At 41.4% G+C, this 22,002-nt stretch overlaps 2 protein-coding genes and 1 long non-coding RNA gene across 3 annotated transcripts; 1 reads left to right on the forward strand and 2 right to left on the reverse strand.

The window, feature by feature from the left end:
• Positions 1-2,508: 2,508 nt before the first annotated feature.
• On the reverse strand, positions 2,509-3,439 carry LOC131472769 (gastrotropin-like). The gene is made up of 4 exons (XM_058650213.1): positions 3,331-3,439; positions 3,048-3,208; positions 2,876-2,965; positions 2,509-2,773 (listed from the first exon to the last, which is right to left on the reverse strand). Exons 1-4 carry the CDS (start codon positions 3,395-3,397, stop codon positions 2,714-2,716), a joined length of 378 nt encoding a protein of 125 aa, XP_058506196.1. The 5' UTR covers positions 3,398-3,439; the 3' UTR covers positions 2,509-2,713.
• A 3,207-nt stretch (positions 3,440-6,646) lies between these two features.
• LOC131472662 (alpha-1A adrenergic receptor-like) lies at positions 6,647-16,566 on the reverse strand. Its single transcript, XM_058650050.1, has 2 exons — positions 15,137-16,566; positions 6,647-7,673 (listed from the first exon to the last, which is right to left on the reverse strand). Exons 1-2 carry the CDS (start codon positions 16,107-16,109, stop codon positions 7,111-7,113), a joined length of 1,536 nt encoding a protein of 511 aa, XP_058506033.1. The 5' UTR covers positions 16,110-16,566; the 3' UTR covers positions 6,647-7,110.
• Positions 16,567-16,762: 196 nt separating this feature from the next.
• Positions 16,763-19,491, forward strand: LOC131472664 (uncharacterized). Its single transcript, XR_009242112.1, has 3 exons — positions 16,763-17,450; positions 18,778-18,927; positions 19,396-19,491. It is a non-coding gene; the product is annotated as an uncharacterized LOC131472664 (long non-coding RNA).
• The last annotated feature ends 2,511 nt before the right edge of the window (positions 19,492-22,002 follow it).

Below are 22,002 nucleotides of genomic sequence, written 5' to 3' on the forward strand. Positions count from 1 at the left end.
CCCTTTTTTTTTTTTAAGTATTACTTTTTTTTGGTCTTTTGAAAAATGTGTCTTAAAAGTTTTATTGATGGACACAGTTAGGTGGACACTGCTCTTCTGCTTCATTTTCTACAAAATGTGACTAAACTGATTTACTACTATATACGTAGAATTAATGAATCATAAACTTGACCAAGAGACGAGGAAATATCCCAGAAACAAATACATGTTACACAAAGAATCAATTCAGCTTTCCCTCAGAAGAAACAACAGGTTCACCTGGCCCTGCTTTCACATATAACTTAGTCGAATTAAACCTTTCTATGGTGCCGTGACTGCAGGTCAACTTGGATTAAACTACGTTTACACACTGACATAATGTATTTTAGAGTAAACCTCTTGACCTCACACCATGCTGACATCAATGATCTGACAATATGTGGCACTTCTGTTGACATGGAAGAAGAATTGATATGAGCAGACGATAAATCTGTCTTCACTAACACAAGTTTAAGCCAACATAGTGGGAATTAGTCCAATAATATAATTTAATCACATCTCGTTAATGACAGTTTGATGTTTACATCTTAGAAAAGGAAACGGTAACTCATCGCTTTAGATACATTGATCAAAATTTGATGGAGGGATGATGCCTCTTAGTGGCAACAGTGGAGAAGTGCAGTTCCTCTACAGTAGAAGAGTCAGTGACAACATAAGATTCAAAGACCTTTGTGAATAAAACTGACCATGGCAATGTGTTTATTTTCATGGAGGGAAAAGAGACTCTTGGGGCTAAATGAGACCTTTGCAAAAACCAACTGTGGAAGAAAGAAAGAAGAATTAAAGTCAGATTTGAAAATGTGCAGAAATGTGAATGCATTGTAGTGAATGAAGAAGAATGTCATGACCACGTGAACATCACATATAGAGGAGCTGAACAAACAATAGAAGTTTCACTGAGGCAGTTTTGCTTGGAGGCTGCGGCGACTGTTTACACAGGTGTGCATGATGTCGCACTTATGAAACCAGAAAACCTCCCAAGGCACATTTGACATGAAACTAATCTATTCAAATATAATTCTCCTGCCTTGGCTGAGCTGACACCAAGCACACGATCATCTCCTGTGCCTGCAGCGCTCACTTGTGGCTCAGTAATTAAGACAAAAGAGCAGCACCAAACATTTGTTTTGGATCAGGTTGGCTAAGAAGAATAATAATAAGAAGAATTATGAGCGTGATGCGTTTGTCTGGCTATGTAACAAGTTATTGGGTATCATCTGTGCAGTCACAGGACACATGACGATACATTTTTCAACCCAGCAATTTGAACAAATTAAAAAAATTAGGAAGACAACTTTGAAGTGTACGATACAAGGAAGTGTACTCAACTAACAGGAGACATGCGTGTAGATACTGGCTGAACATCCAGGATGTTTGAGAACAAAGGAAGACTGATGTTGAGCTGAACTCAAAGACAAAAGATAATGATCATAACAAAATGTGTGTCTCATTCAGAAAACGGTGTCGTAAGGTAGCAATAAACAAAACTTCCAAAAAATGCAAAGTTTCATGGAATAAGAGCCTTAAACAAAGTTGATCAATTTTTTTTAATCATTTTTACGGGATAGATAAAAACAATAATAATGTTTTTAGTTTAGTTGGGATTGTTCTTAACATTTAATACTTAATGCTTTATTTTATTCTCTTTGAAAAAAAACAAAACTTTATAGACTTTATAATCTTGTGTGTGGAAACAAGATGATCTTTACAGCATTTATATCTCAGTTGTGTGGCTGTGGATATAACCATCGCATACTCAGTCCCACCCAAAGTGACAAGGACTATCCATTAACTCTGTCACATATAGGTTGTGTGTTGTTTTTTTTTTATATTTTGTCACAAATAATGCTGAGAAATATGTTGATATTCAAATATCAGATAAAAAAAAAGAAGAAGGGTCAGTATGGGCCTGTTGTAAATGGATTTGTAAAGAATTTACTAACTTTCCTACCTTGTTCAAGTAGAAAAGGGTGTTGGCTCTGCCCTAAATTTTGCATGTGGAGAACTGAGCACATAAAAGTTGAGCGGCTTCTTTTGTTGAGTTTCCAGCATCAGCCTTCGACGGCAGAACTTCCTTCATCATGGCTTTTACGGGAAAGTACGTGCTGGAGACCCAGGAGAACTACGAGTAATGTATGTATGTTTGTAATTCATTTTAAAATAACCATAATAAATGGATTTAAAGAAGTGATTAAAAAAACAAAAACAAAAAAAAAACAAGTCTAGTGGCTTGTTCGCTCTGGAACATACAATAATTGGTTAAAGAAACACTTATGTAATTATATGTTGTGTCGACTCTGATGGAGCTGTGGCTTTCAAGTGGAAAGTATGGCTGTGCCACAGAAGTGGTTCAGAGTTTATATTATGCCACAGCATCTGGGAATGGATGATTTACAAGTTCAAATTATGCAAGTGACGCATGTTTAAAAAAACATTTTCACTAATGCAACACCAATGACCTGAAACAAGTAAAACATGTCATCTTTTTATTGGAATAAACATGGTCAACGTGTGGAAATACAGCATAGAGGACGATAACATTGACGGTATATAGGAGACAAATCCCACTTGCTCCTAACGTGAGATGTGGAAGTGGTTTGTAACTGGAGCACATCCACGATGTGTTTCACTTCCACAGCCTCTTCTCCTTTGCGGCATGTTCAGTCTCGCAGCATTAGATTCGTTTGCTGACTCGTTTGAAAGTCACACCCTTCTCTCCTGGAGTTACGCAATTCTACAGAACACAAGGCAAAGATGTAAATGCAACAAGCCGCGATTCGTATTCATGTTATTAAAAAGTAAGTCATGTGTCGGGGGCGAGCGCTTTCATTCTCACCATTAACAGTTTGTCATCTTTGATCTCTGCCGTAAAGTGATACTGAGGAAACGGTATTGAAATCTTGCCGTCCTCCAGAGCAACGGTGGCCTAAAGGTCACGAGGACAAAGGTCACAAAGGGAAATTCTGTCGTGAGGGGGATCAGTTGAAAGCTTTCTGTCATGAACTTGCCTTGAATCTGGAGCCTTTCATTGTCGCCAGCTCACACTCCTGGCCAACGGTGAAGTTATTAGACCAGGTCCAGTTGGGGATGGACTGTGTCCAGGTGAAGCTGTCCCCGTCCTGAACCACCTCTGTCACCACTTTGTGGTCCGTCTTGGCAGAGGAAAGTCCTGTGACAGAGAAGGGGAGACTCCAAATAAGGAACGTCAACAAACTGTGAAAGAATGACAGCCTATATTCATCTCTGCAAAAGCCTACGTATCAAAAAGATGAACAAAAAAAATCCCAGTACCTATCGCTTCCAGAAATTCCTCATACTTCTCCTGACTCTCCAGCTCATATTTCCCAGTGAAAGCCATGATGGTGAAAGACAGGAGGTTAGAAAGGAGTAGAATAAAAACGGAGGAGTGGCCTGCAGATTCAGTTCCTCTTGAATCACGACCAAACCTCGCCTCTTCTGTTCATCTCACATGCGCCTCACCCCCGCGCGGGTGAGAAATGCCAGCCACGGTTTTCCATGACGATTTGACACTGTGGTGATCTAATGTGACAGAAATTTCCAGTATTTCCCCTGCCCCCCCCCCCCGACATCAGGTTTTACCTGCACGTGTGTCAAGTGACGAGGTTTTGTTTGCAAGTTCCAGCTTGTGGTGAAGTAAACTGCGAGAAAGACCAAATGCATGGAGTCTGCAGTATGTCCTGTATGTTCATGCAGGCATCTCCAGCTTTTTTAATCCTTCCTGTCTTTGAGATTCAATACTGATTATGACCTCAAAATTAGGGCTTTATGAACTATGAAGATGTTAACAACACATTTATGCTGAGTCATTGTCAACTGTGTAACAAATACTGCAATAATGTCACTAAGTCTGTGCAGTGAAGCATGATATACTGTATATACATACTATATGATTTTTGGAATGTATTGGAATTCACATTTTTATCTGTACGATATCCGACCCAGTGATTTTGATATATCGGACCGATACCGGTACTGACCGATACCGATTCCCATCCCTACTCAAAATCTTTGTTCTGCGGCTGTACTTAAGATCTGCTTGAAGTCAAATAAACCAAACAAAACCAACCAACAAAAGTGGAGCAAATAAATTGTCTTTTGTGTCAGGGTGGCAGACTGGATGCCTCCAAACAAACAGAAACAGCACTCAATGACTGGGATAAATCAGGGAACTACAAATATATCCGCGTGAAGGCAGGAAAGAACAACACAGGTGATTATACTGTCGATGGTGAGTCAACTTGAGGATGTCTGGTGGCTTTAAGAAGAATGGAAATACACAGTGATTATTAGATGTTGCTAAAACTGTCCATTACTTCCTCATTCTGAAAAGACTTAAATAAACCACAGCGTTTGAACACCAGATGTAGCTCCCTGACTGGTCTGTTATGCTGCACTGAAGTCGCTGCCTCACTGCTTGATGTGCAGGTGTCAAGGTAACAGGAGACGTGGGTAAAGTGCTGTAAGGTGGAAAGATAGAGCACTTTACACTAAATGAAGGCCTGGTCCCTTTACAGGTGTGTCATCAATCTTTTAGCTGAATGGATGAAAGAAATGAAAAGGCTGTGCTCTTAGCGAAGTATTAGCTGCACAGCATCAAGAAGACCAGTATCTTCTTCCAGAAACCCTTTATGCGACACAGAATGGAACAATCTGTCTCTGTGTGCTGGATGAAAAGCTCACCATAGAACTTTATGTTCCAAATAAGAACAAAAAACAGCATCTCTCTCTGTGTATGTGTGTGTGTTTACACAGCCACCATCAGTTTGTCTTTCTGGATCTGGAAGCCCCACAGGATCTTATCGCTGTCATTCTCATCCACCTTTGTAGGCGTCTTCTATCTTCACCGTAGGACCTCCGCTCCATACTGGTGTTTCTGTTTCTTATTCCAGACACTTGCTTACACCCTGCTGTGATGTTCTACACTGTCTTGGAGGCATCTTTGCACAGCTTACACCTGGGGTCCTGGCTGGTGTGAGCCTCGACTGATCTCACCTTGCCTTAGGGCCTGTTCTTGTGCTGCCGCTGTGCTGTCTTTCAGTCCAGCCTTCTCCTGGCACTGGTATGTTTTCCTAAAATCAGCCAGTTCTCAGCTGCCTGAGGTATCCACTTAGCGGGTCATCACTGAAGGGCAACTTCCTGTTGTATTCTTGGATGTTATGTGTTTCATTCTGGATAGAGGCTTTGATGCCCACTAGTCCTCGGAGATCTCTTGTCTTGTCAGTTGCCTCTGTCTCCTGCCAAGTAATTATGCCAGCAGAATATTTGGTTAGTGGCAGGGCATAGGTATGGATGGCTTAGATCTTCAAGCCATTCAGCTGACTGTTGAAAACCTGCTTTGCTTGTTCTTAGTACTTGGCTGTGGCTGATCTCCTTGCTGCCTTGTCATGGTTCCCATTTGCCTGATGGATGCCAAGGTATTCATATCAATGTTGCACTTGTACTACATGAACTTAACTTAACTCCACTCCATCAATTCCAATCATAAATTATACCTAACCGGTGCTAACGATCATTTTCATAAGCAGGTTGAAAAACAGTCGTTACCTGAAAGAGAAACAGTTGTGTATGAGGCTTAAGACTCTGCTACCAAGGTGAGGTTGTGGAAGACAGTTTCATGTCACAGGTCATACATATATCATGGCAAGAGTGACGGCAAAAAGACACAAGGTAGTTATACTACATCACCGGGCCAACATTTCAAATCAAAGTGGGTTTTCAAGAAGTGATGTTCATGCTCTGGAATGAGCTCAAGGAAATGGGCGACGTCGAGGACTGCAGATGCAGTTGTCGACCAAGGAAACTTAGTGTGGCAGATGATCGACACTTCATGATCACTTCCCCACAAAATCAGAGGATGTCGAGCAGTGCCATCAGCTCAGAACCGACAGAAAACGGTGGAAGCAAGGTACACCATCCAGTGACCGGAGGTCTCCATGGCGGAGGTTCATGGCAAGTTTGGGGCTACATTTCTGTAAATGGAGTTGGTGTTTGGTCAGGATTAATGGTGTCCTTAATACAGATACTTAACCATCATGCAGTACCACGAGGGAAGCATCTTATGAGCCCCATATGTATTCTGCAGCAGGTCGGTGACCCAAACATACAACCAATGTAGAACTGTCTACAGCTTGAAGAAGAACCTGGAGTTCTGGAAGTGATGGCATGGCTGCACAGAGCCCAGATCTCTAAATCCCTAAACCCACAGAAGATGTTTGGAACAATCTACCTGCTGAGGTCCTTCAAATACTGTGTGTACCTATAGGAATCGATGCTGGTTTGTTAGCTCACTCTGCATTTATATATATATATATAGACGCATTACTCAGACTCTTCTGCTTTTACATACTGTATATTTGGAAGGTTTATGACCAGTAATTATTTCACCTTGACGCAGTTTGAACGTGCAATGACGACAACACTTTTGCTTACATGTAGTGGTTACATAAGACTATAAGAGTTTTCATTCAGGCAGTGTTTGAACAATGTTTGTACGTTTATTCGTTCACCAGTCACATTCCTAATATCAATATTCAGACATTTATGAACATCAAACATACAAATAACATATCGGATGATTGTGCGCATAGCGGATAAACCAGGTTATACTTTATTCCCACAACATAACAAATATCAAGTGACTGCAACAGAAAGGTGATCATTTCTCTTATCACGTATTTTACACAAGTTTTTTTTTATGTTCAGTCTTTTTACAGGGTGTGGGAACATGGATAAGTTAAATCAATCAATGTTTGTTTATTTATAATTCATGCACCGGTGTCTTTCCAGCCCCAGTAATTCAAACCCTTTTTGTCCAATAAAAAGAAGAATCCTTCCTGCCACACATTAGGTTAAACTAGAACAACAACACCTGTGATACAGCAGCATAGTCAACACTTCACCTTACATTGACCTCTAACGACAATGAAATCCACAGACTGATGGATGGATGGATGATGGATGCAAATCTGTGTGTAATCCTACATTCACTCTCTCTGGTGACTTTAATCCCTACAAGAAATGAGCACGTCACTACTCACTGAGGCTCAGCGGTCACACCTGGTCTTCAGGCACGTAGCTGTCCTGTTTGCCTCCTCTCTTGTCTCTGTTCTTTCCAAAGGAGAAAGAAAAAACACCACCAGTATTCTCCACGGCTGCTTTACTCCCCCTTACCTCGCCTCTCAGTGCTCTCTGCTCATAGTCTACAGGGCTGCCAGGCAGCATGTTGGGTGTGGAGGGAGTTGGGGTAGTTGCTCCCCAGATGTACAAAGTGTCCCCCTCTGGACAAGGTGGGAGACCCTTGGTCCGGTAGCTGGGGCTCGGACTGGCGGAGGACAGAGTACGCTGGCTGCCGTTGAAGCAGCTAGAGTTGTGATCCGTAGAGCCTTTGCGCGAGTTTCCAGAGGAGCTGAAGTTGGAGGAGCGGTAATTGTAGGCTCTCCAGCCAGGACGTTTACGCTGGTGCCACTGGCACTTTAGGATGCGAATGAAGGCCAGCTTGAACTCACGATTGTAGCAGGGGTAGATGATGGGGTTCAAGCAGCTGTTGAAGTAGCCCAGCCAGAAGATCACTTTGAAGAGGGATTCAGGTGGGCGCAGGTTCACATTAAAAGAGCCTGGGTGGAAAGATGTGACAGAGAAGGGATAGTTAGATGATAAAAGGACACACATGAAGAATTTATTAAGAACTTTTGAGCTGTTTAATCAGGGCAGTATTACATGGCTGTATCCAAGGGCCTAGGTTTGTGTATGGACGGTGAGGACATAATATCTGGAGAAAGCCAGATTGTCCCTACCAGTATTTGAGAGAGCAGTGTCCCCACCAGCAAACCTACACCCTTAGTTAAACCACAAAACATTTTTTGAACATTTGCAATTTGATGTTTGTTGACATTGCAACTCTGCAACTGTGCACCAATTAGATGACAGCTATCATTACGTTGGTGTCCAGTCACATGTGCCATGTATCACTGTCTATTAAGTTAATTCAAAATTACCTCTTTTCACAACCAGTGCAGTTGCCCCCTGCTGGCTATTCAGTATGTGCTTACTCCCTGTTTAGCTTCAACCAGCACACCAGACGACTGCTTCCACGTTTTGTATCCACTTAAAGTGTATGCCGACACTGGCGTGATACTGTCTATGATCCTGCAGGTTAAATTTTACCCAGTAGGTGGCAGCATTTAATCAGAATATCACGGAGTTGCATAGAAACACCAGGAAGGATAGTTATTTGTTCATCATTAAAAGAGAAAAACCTTGTGGGGACATTCATAGGCAAATAATAATAATTAAAAAATTAAACCTGTATGTGCATGGTGGCTGTTCATTTCAGGCCCTTTCATGAGAACACACACACACACACACACACACACACACACACACACACAGAGAGATGTTTATATATACAGAAATACACTGTGGGTAAAATGAAAATATATATATATATATATATATATGAACATATGATGGGAAAAAAAAGTCATTGCAAAAACACATTAACTAGAGTTTAGTCTCTCACTGTGCTTCAGTTCCCCTACTGTGGTCAAGCTGAAAGAGAGGAAGAATATCTCACACTAATGAGGTGAGAGGGCGACGTCTGAGGATAAAAGGAATTAATACGAGTATTATGTGTGAGGTTAATGCGAAAGAAAGAACAGGTTCCTTCTTTGTGAATATCAGATCACGAGCATTAACATTTACTGTATCTTAAGTGCTATTAGGTACATTATCTTTCATAGCCTTGGGGTGAAATGTTGCAGGTAGTGGGGAGTAGCATTAAAAATGATTTTGGAAACTCTCAAAGCGTTTCAATGTGACGCCACAAAACCAAACAAGCAAACACACACACGTCATTTGTACATATATAATACTTCAGTCCTTTGGGTAACGTGAATAAAAGTGAAGAACCAGGACTTTTAATGACTTTCATTAACTTTCATTTAATGACAACACTACAACTGTGTGTGTGTGTGTGTGTGTATTTCTGCTGCTGCTTTAATGTGATTTCATAGCTGTATGAGTTAGGTGTGTAATTGGATACAGAGTGAGGTGAAAATCAATCTTGTACCTTAATTCATGTCTCTCTTTGTGTCCTTCCCTGTCCATCACACTTTGCTGTTTTTTTTTTTGGATAATTCACTCTCAGCATCACAGATTACTATATTTATCTATTTTTGGTCTTTCCCTTATTGAATGTAAGAAAAACAAAAAGCAAAGCTTAAAATGATAAAGGTTCTATCATGTAAAAAAACAACAAGTTTTTATGTGATGAAAGATTAAATGGACAAACTAAACTAATCAGTTGATTACCGTGTCAACAGTTCAGAATAGCAGTGGTAACATGTCAAATCTTAACAAACTGATGTTATTGGATATTTCTGTTTGGAGACAGATTGTGTAGGCCTGGGTTATTTTGGTCTCCACAAAGACCATGAGATGAAACGCTTCTGGCCTTTAAAGTGCGGGATAAAAGAGTAGGATATTGGAGTGACAACAGACCCCACTGTCATCACATGTGTTAGGCTACATGTTTATATATTTAGGTTCTGTGTGAATGTGCTCAACTTTTCTCCCTTGAAGAGTGTTTATGTTGAAAAGCTGTAGTCAAAACTGCAGAGGATAAGAGGGGCATGGCTGCAGGTCAGCGGTCAGGAGATGACAGTGGGAGAGTTATTGTTGGTGGTCTCACCACTGCTGCAGAGAGAAATCTTTGCACCTCCTTCCTGACACACACACACACACACACATACTGTAGAAGACAGGAACATCTTAACAAAACAAAGCATCCTGTTATTGTCATTATTGGGAGAAGCCGTGCATAGTCCATACACACACACACACACACACACAGGTTTCCATTAACCTTAATCATAATTATACTGACTTAAACCTCATTCTTACCCTGACCTCAGTCGAACTTTAAAACATGTCTTCACCTGAAAAAGTAGTAATTTACATTATGGGGAGATGAATTGTGTCCCCATATGGAAGACAAGTCCCCATAATGGGACTAAGTAATCAGATTTAGGTCCCCACAACAGAAGGAATACCAGGTACGCAGCCACACACGCACGCACACACACACACACTCACCTATTTGTCTTATGAAACAGCATTGACTTCCATTCATATAGACAGCCTACACAAAGCCTTGTCCATAACCATAACCAGTTAATGCCGAACTCTAACCTTAACCTTATCACCATTCAAATCTTAGCCCTTTTAACCAAAGTGACCAGATTCTCCTCATGGAGTTCTGCGTCATTGGTCACAAACACAAGTACATACACACACCAAAAACTCACCCCTAAATATGATTAATATGTCTTGATCTAAAAGGACAGGAGAGTTATTACCCTTGCAGATTGCTTTCAATTAAACTATAGCATGAAACTGTTTATAAAAAATTGGGCCGACATCCCAGGGACCTGTGCTTTCACCCCCGCTGCCCTGTGGCCCCATTGAGATGGCAGCTCTGCCACTTCCTTTCTCCTCCATTACTTTGACGCTTAAAGCTCTCATTACGCGCCCCCCCCGCTTCAAAAACCATTTGCCAGCTTGCTCCATGTAACAAAAAACACCCCCAAAACATCTCACACGTGTGAGATGCACACACATGCACACAGTGACAGTCATTTTGCCAAAAAACACATACACCAAAACAATTGGTCCGAACACCTCCAAGTGTTGGTTTCTCTCACATTTGAGCACGCTGCTTGCACCCATTAAATGTGAGCCCTTCACAGGACATTAGTGTCTGTGCTGGGTGTTAAAAAAAAAAAAAAGCCGCAGGACAGTATGTGCAATAAAATAATATGCTGTATCTCCCTGAGGACTAATGATTTCTCTTTGGTTGAGAAAAAACAGCTCAATGAAATGCTAAACATAAAGCCTAATTCTTCCTCTGAGCCTTTATTGTCCTATGTTTTTCCATGCAATGCCATAAAACGTCTTAAAAACAACTTTGAGACGTATAAAATGATTCAGTTCAAGCTCTAAATGTGTGCTCTACTTGTTGTGCTGTGCACTACACTATTATATCAATATAGAAACATGTCAATAATAATAATAATGTGCAGAAAAAAAACTGTATATCAACACAAAATCTGTCATTTCACAGCTATATGTTTTTTTTTTTTTTTTTAAGAGGAAAACATTTTGTGACATCATCCAATTTCTAGCCCTTTTTAAAATAAATAAGCACATCAATCTAAATGCCTTTTCATTTGATATTTGATGGTTGACAAATGTAGTCATGTGTAGTATTTTTGGTACATTTTATACATAGTGAGGGACATGTTTGTGGGTCAGGTGCCATTTGAGAAGTTAATTAATAATTGTGTCACTTAGTCCCATTCATTTTCACTGTGTGTCAACACAGTGTTGTGAAATAACAGTAAGTGTGTGTGTGTGTGTGTGTGTGTGTGTGTGTGTGTGAACCTTTGGGACTGGAGGACTTAGGCTCGCCATTTATGTACAGAAAAACAAACACAAATGGATGTGTGAATCAGCCTGCTGAGGTTTGGTGACTGAAGCAGAGACTACATATATTTCTTTAAGCTGCTTATAGTCAACAGCTGAGACCTCGGGAGTATAGAGCGGCTCATGCTGGCAGCATCTGTCCAACCTCACTTTCATCTTTTAAACTCAGCGTAGACAGAGGAGAGAGAAGCAGCTGTGGCCTCGCTTGAACCCCGACATGAACATACAGCACGTGCACATAAACACACATAAATATTTTATCACCCCACACACACACACACACACACACAAAACATTGAGCAGTAACCAAGCAGCTCCCACATACATTACAAAAGAGTGACAGTATTCAGAGGAAGTAGCAGGATAATAACTAGTGTGAGGCAGGAAATCCCAAATCAGTGGGTGGAGGCGAATGAACAATCAGGGAGCAACATGAGGAGGGTGCAATAAACGCAGGGGCACAAACTTAACAAACTTAAAGTAAAGCTGCACTTTAGGGAATATCGCTGGAACAGCAGCCGAGTGTTGAGTTTTTGTACAGTAAATTCAGCGGCTAATCTGAGCGTGTGCTCTCTTTCTGAACTGCCCTGGGATTGGTCAAAGCCTCCTGTGAAACTGCACATGGAGTAGTGAAGGTAAATGTCCACTAGGGACAGCAAAGGGCTTCCCGCTAAGTGGTCTCCAATGAATGACTGGGAGTTGCCTCCTACAACCACCACAACACGTGTGATCGACAAGACTTTTACACACGCAAATTATTTTTAATGTCACTGTCTGTAACTTTTTTTAGCCTGAACCGTAACCTCACTTGCGCTTAGTTGCGTTGAAAAATACCAGTGTGCTAAAAATCAATGGTTCGTCTTCAGGGGTTGACCAAAATAACCCATGAAGTTGCTGCTGCTGCTGCCTTTGTTACTTCACCTCGCGCCATGGGAGGGAAGTATTGTTTTTAGTGGCTCTTGCGTGTCTGTCTGTCTGTTGGTTGGTTTGCGTTTCCGCACTTGCACTTGCCAATATGACCAGCAGAGGCCGCCAGAGGCTTGTCGCGTGAATGGAGTGAAGTCTGCCGTCTCTGACTGCCTGGTTTTATTTTGAAAAGCAATGGTTTCAGATCTTAAGTCGGTAGTTTTGCGTGGAAGCGAGTCCCACCGGACACCTGTGATTGTTTACATATGCAGAGGTGGGTAGTAACGCCCTACATTTACTCCGTTACAAATACTTGAGTAACTTTTTGGAAAAATTGTAATTTTAGGAGTAGTTTTATTGCAACATACTTTTACTTGAGTATATTTTTGAAGAAAGAACGGTACTTTTACACCGTTCCATTTGACAAAGTAATGGTCGTTACTTTATTTTTTTATATATTTTTTTTATTACATGCACAATATATTCCTCTCCCTGTTGGCTATTGCTGACAAAATCTTTCCAATCAAATGAGTCACATGACAAGTGTTTATTATCTTAAAGTAACAGTACTTTTACTTGAGTCATTTTTTTGGCTACTCTACCCACCTCTGTACATATATACAATGAATGGGTCATGTGGAAATCACGGGACTACTGAACTCATACCTTAAGCCTATAAACAGAGCCTAGACAAAGTGCACAAATGTCTCTCTCTTTGTCTTTCTATCCCTCTTATTATATTCTAAGGTTATTATGGAATTATTCATCAACAGCATAAATAAAATCCTACCTACTGTACTGTACGGAAACAACAATGTCTTCCTTTTACACATATCATTTAAAAAATAATCTTTCTTGTGCTTTGGCATGGTGTATCAGTAAGTTACACCAGCGATTGTGCAGAGAAACATAACCGCGGCAGGTTTCATGGCACTTTGTTAATGAGTGTGACACAAACAGGCCCCTTCCAAAACCTCTGCCCTCTGAAGCCTCAGCAAATCTCAACATTGGAAAATGTAATTTGTTATGTGCTTTTAGTATTTGACTGAGACAGCCAATAATCCCTGCTATGTGACACTGCATAGTAATCCTGCTCCTGAGGTGTGTGTGCCCACGTATGAGTGTGTCCATGTGAGGATGTGATGAAGGGAAGCTCAAAGCCAGGGGCGTAAACACATTCCCACATGACCACCGTGAATGTACAACCTCATTTTTTCACACTCTTCCCCACAAAACAACACAAGGGAACCATTTAGCCACAACATATTGTAAAATAGGAGTGTTGAATGCTGGCTAACCTCAGTGGCCTGGGTGAGACTGGAGTTTATTTGAAATAAAGGTAAAGAAGTATTCGCCTTATAGTAACTGCACTTTGGTACAGCAAAGATAATCAATGTTTTCATTTTATCTGATCATCACAGTATGTGTGTGTGTATATACTGTGTGTACTGACATAGATAATAATGAAAGGTCTGCATCAATCAAAGCTCAAGTCTGGGAGGAGAAGAGATAAGGGACAAGATGAGGTGACTGTAAGACTGAAAGACTTTTTTTTTTTCCATATCAATTTCAATCCTGTGTGTGAAGCTTATTTTACACGCACAAAGGTTAAATTAAGTGCAAAAAAACATGCAAACATAATTTGATTTAATCAAATTCTATTTTGTGAGTTAGTTTTCTAAATGACTTTGTCTCAATTAGTCCAAGTCTAGTCACGAAGTCAGGCTACTTTGTTTCATAAATGCAGAATATTGTAATTTGCATTAGTAATATTTGTGAAATGAGTGGGAATTGTTTGATTATGATTAAAAAAACTGATAAAAAACAATTTATCAAAACATTGCTGTTAGACATTTTGTAAATTGAGACATGTTGTGTTATTTCAGATATAATTCTTACACATACTGTACATGAAATAGGCAAAAATGGAGAGGGTGGCCCCCGAAACAAGCCTCTGTGTAAGGCCACCAAAACTCCAGAGCCAGCCCTGCTCTCAGGATTAACTGACAAAAGCAGAGAAGGCCATAGTCTTCACAAACAGGGAGTGTGTGTGTTGCATCAGAAGAGATTAAGAGTAAATCTGGAAATAATGTAACAAAAACACAAAAAATATTTGCTTAAACTGGATAAAGAATTCCTCCTCTGGTGTTTTGATCCATTATTAAGGCCCCGAATTCTCAGACTACAGAGTCACAACCCAGTAAATCGTGCTGACATGAAACATCTGAGTGTATCTCAGTTAAAAAGTCTGCGTGTGTGAAAACTGTCATGCAAACAAACTTAATCACATACACTGTGGAATAATACAGCTACTACTCCCTCTGTGCTATATTGAATCGTGCAATAATTTATGGATGGTGTTATCTTTTTACCCCTGTAATAAAAATGACCACTCCAGTATTTCGAAGCCCACTCACTGGTTTGGTAACGATTCAAAGTAGTAAATGCTTCCCAGGAGAATTTCCCCAGTGTAAGTTATAGATATGATTTACAGTACCTGAGGACTGCAGCAGTCTGGAACTCTTCCTGTTTACAGTTTCCCCACAAGCATTAATACATTTCAGCAAATCTTATTGAATGTAATCAAATGTTGTTTGATTGAGCAAAAAAAAAAAGAAAAAGGTAAAGGTTGTATTTTTTGGGTGTCCTAAAACACAGTACACGTGACCTTGTGACCTTGTGAACGTACCTATGGGTAAGGCGAGAAAGAAGGGCAGCCAACAGAGCGTAAACATGCCGACAACCACTCCCAAAGTTTTAGCTGCTTTCTTCTCCCGGGAGAACTTCAGAAGTTTCACTGTGAGGGAACTTCTCGACTGGTGCGCGCGGCCCTTGCCGGTGCTTGAAGCGCAGGTCTCCTCCTGCACTTGTGATCCCTTGTGGATCCTGAGGGTCAGCTCGCCGGAATTCATCCTCTCGCGCATCACACCTGCCTCCAGATTTTTTGTGGTTCGTTTGGCGACTATGTACACTCGGCAGTACATGGCGAGAATGACGACTAAGGGGATGTAAAAGGAGCCGAGGGATGAGAAGAGCGCGTAAAACGGCTCCTCGGTGATAGGGCACACCGTGTCGTCCGGCGACGGCGGCTGTTTCCACCCGAACAGAGGCCCGATGGAAATGACCACGGAGAGCACCCACACGCCGAGCATGGCCAGCAGAGCCCGCTTCTCCGTCACGATGCCCGGGTACTGCAGTGGGTGGCTCACTCCAATGTACCGGTCGATGGATATTACGCACAGGCTCATGATGGACGCGGTGCAGCACAGCACATCCACCGCCGCCCAGATGTCACAGAAGATCCTGCCGAACACCCAGTAGTCTAGGATCTCCAGAGTGGCGGACACCGGCAGCACCGTGGTGCCCAGCAGCAGGTCAGCGATGGCCAGGTTGATGATGAAGTAGTTCGTCGGGGTCCGCAGGTGCCTGTTACACACGACCGAGAGGATGACGAGGATGTTCCCTGCGAGGGCGAACACGATGAATGCGCCCAGCACCAAGCCCAGAGGGATGGCTCGGGTGAGATCCAGCTCGCTAAACTCCGTGTGGTTCCCGCTGGAGCTGTTGGTGAAGTTGACCTGGGATGAGGCGACCGCAGTCCCAGCGAGTTCCGAGGAACCGTTTTTCCAAAACCGTGTGACATTGTCAATGCTCAGACTCATTTTGATTCAGGGGGTTCTCCATAGCAGGCTTCAGACGACTTGTAACTACAACTCACAAAAATGTTTCTCTTTGATAAAGAGAAATTCACTTTTGGCTCCGGGCTCCAAGTCCGCATGGTTTAACATGACGTTTGCGCGTTCGTTTTCCAAATATTGTTTGACGAGACAGATCCGTGCGCAGGGCAGCTCCACAGACTCCTCACAGTCCCTCTCCCTTCACGCTCCTGTGAGCTCAGAGGAGAAGTGAGCAGGACAGCAGTCATCCCCTGCCTCCTCTCCACCACAGACAGCTCCCTTTGCCATACACTGACCAAACATTCAAGTCGAGCGCACATGACGCGTTGTTCCACGAGGAGCTGTGCGTCAACAGAAACCGCGCCGAATGTTTTTGCATCATTTTATGCATCGTAGATGGAGCAGGGATTTGGATCAAGCCATGTCTTAGAGTCTTGTGTTTGCTTTTCCAAACTGTGAGCGAGCGTCACTTGGCAGTTAAGTGACTTTCCTCCAGCTTTCTGTGTTGCCTTTACCTCTGAGGTCCCTTAAAAAAGGGAAGGGATGCTTTGACAGTGGCAGGAGAAAAAAAGAAAGAAAGAAAAAAGCCTAATACAAAAACTCTTTTATGCAATTCCAGGTTCACTATATACTGCTATATAAATCACAGTTTGAATCAGACCAGTTTATTTCTATGATTCATGAAAACATTCGGGGTTAAGCGGAAAAAGGTGAGCAGATAAGAAAATCACTTAGAGTCTCCTCTCCGTGGATTTCTTATAAAATAGATTCCTATTATGGTAAAGCAAAGGAGTCCCTCAAAGTAATCTCATTTTGGATGTGAGCTCAGTTAGTGAGGAGAAAATGATTTTATGGCCTCAGTTCAGACACGCGCACATTCCTGAAATTGAGTTTCCTCCTATTTAAGACTCTTTTGCCTTTGACAAACAGCAAAAGAAATGTCCTTTTAGTGAATGCACTTGAAAACTCACCACAGTGCGTTTGAAGTGTTTTGGAAACACAATAATTGGTGTTGTCTTTTCGCCATAACGGTTATCATTATGTAATCTTTGAACCAGGGTATGTACTAACAGTTATAAACAGTGTGCTTATTCAACCATCCACCATTTTTTTATTTATTTAAAGACAAACCACATTTTCCCACCAATCATTCTTTTTATGCAACCAAATCCTCAGACTCTTTATTTTCTATTTCCCTGTAATTGATCCCCTTTCATTTTTTTCAGGAAAACCCCCCCCACACAATCTCATCTCACGTTGATGTCCATCATGCAGTTTATTCTTCAAAACGTTCATGTTTGTGTAACAACTGGAGAACACATAATGGTAAATATGCTGTTTTTTTTTAATGTTAATTGCTGATAAAACACTTATAATTAAAACTGCATTATTTTAACAACATCTTCACACCTACACTCAGCAGCTTCCACCTCTTCCATATTCAAAACACTCTGCGGCACCATGGGAAAAAACAAATGCCTTTAATGAATATTGTACAGAACAGATTATATAAACAGAATGGTTTTGAATAGTTTTTTTTGGGCTACACTTCAAGATTCACTTCAGTAGAGATGCCAAGGAATTGAAACAACAACAAGAGACTCATTATGAAATGTGTGTTCAATCACCTTCAGTGTGAAAGTGACACTTGTCCGTGAATCAGTTTGGCCTCATCACCAGTCCACGAGTTACCAAAAGCGCTCACGTAAGGCACGAGTGAACTGAAGAACTCCGCCTCCGCAGCACAAATGATTAAGTGAAGAATTTGTACAGATGTCTTCTCCAGAGCTCACAGTGATCTCCAGCTGTAAATCCCCATCTCCCTGCATTTTTACAATGTGGGGCAGAGAGGATTCTTTCACAATCCTTACACGGGCATACACACTGAGCATCTTTCTAAAAAAGATGAATCACCTGGAATGATTGATTGAAGACCGAGCTCTCAGGTTTCCTCTGCTCAACAAGAGCTGCTGGATAGAGAAGTTTCTTATCAATCTCTTGAAAATTCAGCTTGGACAGAGGTGCCCTTCGTTCTTCTCCTGTGCTGGTTCAATTTGTCATCTTGGCAGGGGAGGCAATACACATCTTGAAATGACATAAACCAATTCAATTCTTAAAAAGTTTCCATGCTTGCAGCATCAGTGTGTCGTTTATTTAAACCCAATTCTGGCCAGTGTTCAGATCTTCTGCATAAAACACGTGTGGTTGAGACTTCGGGGTGAAATGTATCTCCTGTTGCAAGGAGTTAAGAGATCAGAGGTTGGAGTCTCACTTTTTGACCTCAGGTCCTCTTCAAGGCCTGGCCCTTTGTCTGGTCATGGCCAAACACTGCTCATGGACACCATATGTGCAGCATGTCATCAAGAGAGACATATACTTTTATTATGTGTCTTTAAAGCAGCTTCATCTGTGCTAAACTGTGCAGTGTAAGTGGTTTTAACGGAGTTTTGCAACCAGTGTTGTACTGAGATCCGTAGTTTTATGTGTCAAAGTAAAAGCACATGTTCTTAAACAAAATGTTTAGTTTTTTTTGAAAATAAAATTTCCGCATGTCACAGGTTAAATAAATTTGTCCGGAGTCCTCGGGATGTTTTTCGTTTCTCTTGACATTTGTCACTCATCTGTTCTGACTCCCTTTTCCTCTTGTTTACAGCTTAAACTGACCACTGATGACACAACGGTGTGCGAGGAACCAACATTTCAGCTTCCAAACCAATTCATTTTCGATGTGAATGCTCTGGCCGGTTTGAACATTTTGTGCTGGGAACTGGAACTGTGCCGGAGTGGAAGCTGTGTTATCCCGGTGTGTTTTAACCCTGCAACACTGTGGTTGTTTTTGATGTTTCGACACTAAAACATGTTGTGTTTTATAATGTCAAGACGCTGTGAGGAAACATGAGCATCATCTTTTCCTAGCTCTAATCAGGCGGTTTGGAGTCTCAATCTAACCACATTTATGAAAACAACTTCATTTCAGTCAAAAAAGCCACAGGTTGTTAAAACACGATCCCACTGATACATGTCTGTATACATGTAAATAAGTGTAGTGGTGTTGGTTCAGAAACATGAGCTCACGCATATCTGTGGTCTGCACAATCATGCAGTGGCAAACTATATGATCCTGGCACCAGGATTGTCTAACTTGTTTAACAAACGCCAGTAAAGTACATGTAGTACATCATTCTTCAACATGAGCAAATGTAGTTCACACACAATGCTAATTAAACAATTCAACTCCACATCTCTCTCTCTCTCTCTCTGCTTTTCTCAGGATAGTGGTGTTTAGATTTGTCGCCTGGCAACGTTCCCCGTGCTGCACACAGGAAGTGATCCAAGCCAGATGGAGGAGGCAACAACAACAGCAAACAGGTTGAAGTTTCACTGAAAACCCACAGAAACACGCACACAAAGTTTGTGAGGAGAAGTTACGCACTGCAGCTTTAAGCAGAGTAAAAATCATTTTCTGTCCCAGTAATTAGCTCAGTTTTCTTTTGCAAAGGGCATAAAATAACCATACACCTTCAAGCAAGCAGCTCACCTTAGTTAATGGTGTTAATTTTACCCGCGGATCAATTCATTTATCCCATCATTAGGCAGAGAAATGCCAGCTGGTTGTGAGGCCCACACAAGCCTAAAATCTATATAGCTGCCCACCTGAATGAGTCGGCTCACGCTGCCTCGCGAAGTCTCTTCCTCACCATACATGGATGTTGTGTAATGTGCCGAGACCCAGATATGACTGGGATATGACTGGGTTCAGTAATATGATTTTGGAATGCCCATAAATAGACTTATGGAGTCAAAGACAGGGAACATTATTAGTTTGTTGATGATTTCAGGCACTTGTCTTGGAGAGAATAACAGGATACATTGCGTCATGCTGAAAGGTTTGAGGCTTTTGCATTTTGTATCAATCATGAAGAGGAAGTTTAATTGTAGCACGATCTATGTCTGGGAAACTAGCCTCTGTGTGCACCTCTCACTGGTTAATTTAATAGCAAAGAGCCTGTTTTTGTAATAGCACTTCATTTTAACTTTCATCAAGAAGAACCCCCACATGATTATTTGAAGTATTATACAGTTTGCGAATGGTTCACCCCAAGCTAAATAACTTGAAATAAGCAACATTTATCTCTGCTTACTTATTCAGGGCTGGTATATTAACCCTTACAACACAGAGCATTCTTCCATTACTATGTTACATAGAGTGTGACATACAGTATATACAGAGGCTATAAGCTTGTGCAATATAGAGTGTCGTATATCATTTGTTTCACCTCAATCATCGGCAATATGATAAAAAAAACTATATGAACACGCCTGAATGTTTAATATCGATAGTGAAATTTGTAAATGTGTCACAGTTCGAAGTTCACTTGGCTCGTTTTTATGAACAAAAAGAAAAGAATAATTTTGTGACTTCTGTACAATTAACTAAAAGCTGTGAGCACTAAGTGTTAAAGTATTGGGCCTTTTTTTTTACTTATTATTCTGTTGGACAGAGAGTAAATGGTGGGAGATAAAGGGGGAGAGAAAAACACACATGGGGGAGAGGCAGACAGCGTTTGAATAACACCCCCATATGAAATCATTAGCTCAGTCAGCATCACACACTCCGTGTCCTTAACTCACCAGGGCTGAGGTGATTTATTAGACGACGCATCCTCCTCCTGGGTGACACTGTTCTGAGCACAGTCTCCATCTGTGCTGTCGGTGGCCTCCTCACCTCCCTGGACAACGGGCAAACAAAAACAGAGAGCCATATCTTTGAAGCGTAACTACGTGGCCATGACCGGCTGGCAGTGGTGTCGGAACTAATTACACGCTCTGTGGTGGTTGGTATTAACTACTAATGACCACCAGTTGCAAGTGAAAGTGAAACTTGCCTAAAATTCAGACCAATCATTATGTATATTTAAACAATGTGATTGTGCCTCATTGCCAATTCAGCTGTGTTATTGTAATATGAGGAAAATCATTTCTCTTAAAGCTCGCCAACTGTTCACAGTCTTCCCCTCACTATTAAAACTCCTTAATCTTCTTTGTTTGTACAGTGGAGATCCCATCTGGCCTCTTTTCGTCAAAGGAAGCACAATATTCTACTTCTCAGCTCATGGATGTGCCAGGCACAGCCACCTGGTGGCACATTACCCCCCCCCAACATGGAACAACGTAGAAACCAGACTGAGGCTAGCGGAAGCTGAGTTAATATTTTTGTTTCCCAGACAACCCTCATCAGACAAAACATTAAATAGTTTGGACAATCATTTCACATATCTACGTATCTAAGTCCTAAAGGTTCGTCACTGGAAATGGAAAGTGCAGTCAAACTCTCCTTTGGGAATAAATGTAGAGAAGGATAATCATAACAACGTCTCTGAATTCAGTAAAAAAACAAACAATAAGTAAGCCGGTTTTGTTATTTACTTAGTTTACTCTTATTTTTAATAGCCTTATATGTTTGAATTTGTATTCCCATGAGTGTGTTTGTCTATATCTGGCAGTTCTCAGCACCGGTCTGGTGGAGTGGAAAGAAGCTCCAAGCTTTTCAGCTGAAACGTAGATGAGATGAATAACAACCATTCCACCACAAATCAAACTGCCAATTTGAACATTTCAGCTAATATTTGATGAGTGTTCTGGCGCTGCTCGGCTGGAACTAAGATGCAGATATCACGTACGCGGCCGCGGCGAGCTGTAACATACAGTACCTTTCAATGTGTGCATTGCAACATCGCCATCGCAACTCTTTTATCCCGTGTTGTTTTAGAAAATGTGTGTGCATGTGAACAGCAACCACACAATGTTCTTGCATGTTGTCACACTCCGTTCCTGGGTTTTGTCATTTCCATCAAAGGGGAGAGAGTAAAGTAGTAAT

This window comes from Solea solea, chromosome 14 (assembly GCF_958295425.1).
Source record: "Solea solea chromosome 14, fSolSol10.1, whole genome shotgun sequence".
Taxonomy (NCBI): Eukaryota; Metazoa; Chordata; class Actinopteri; order Pleuronectiformes; family Soleidae; genus Solea; species Solea solea.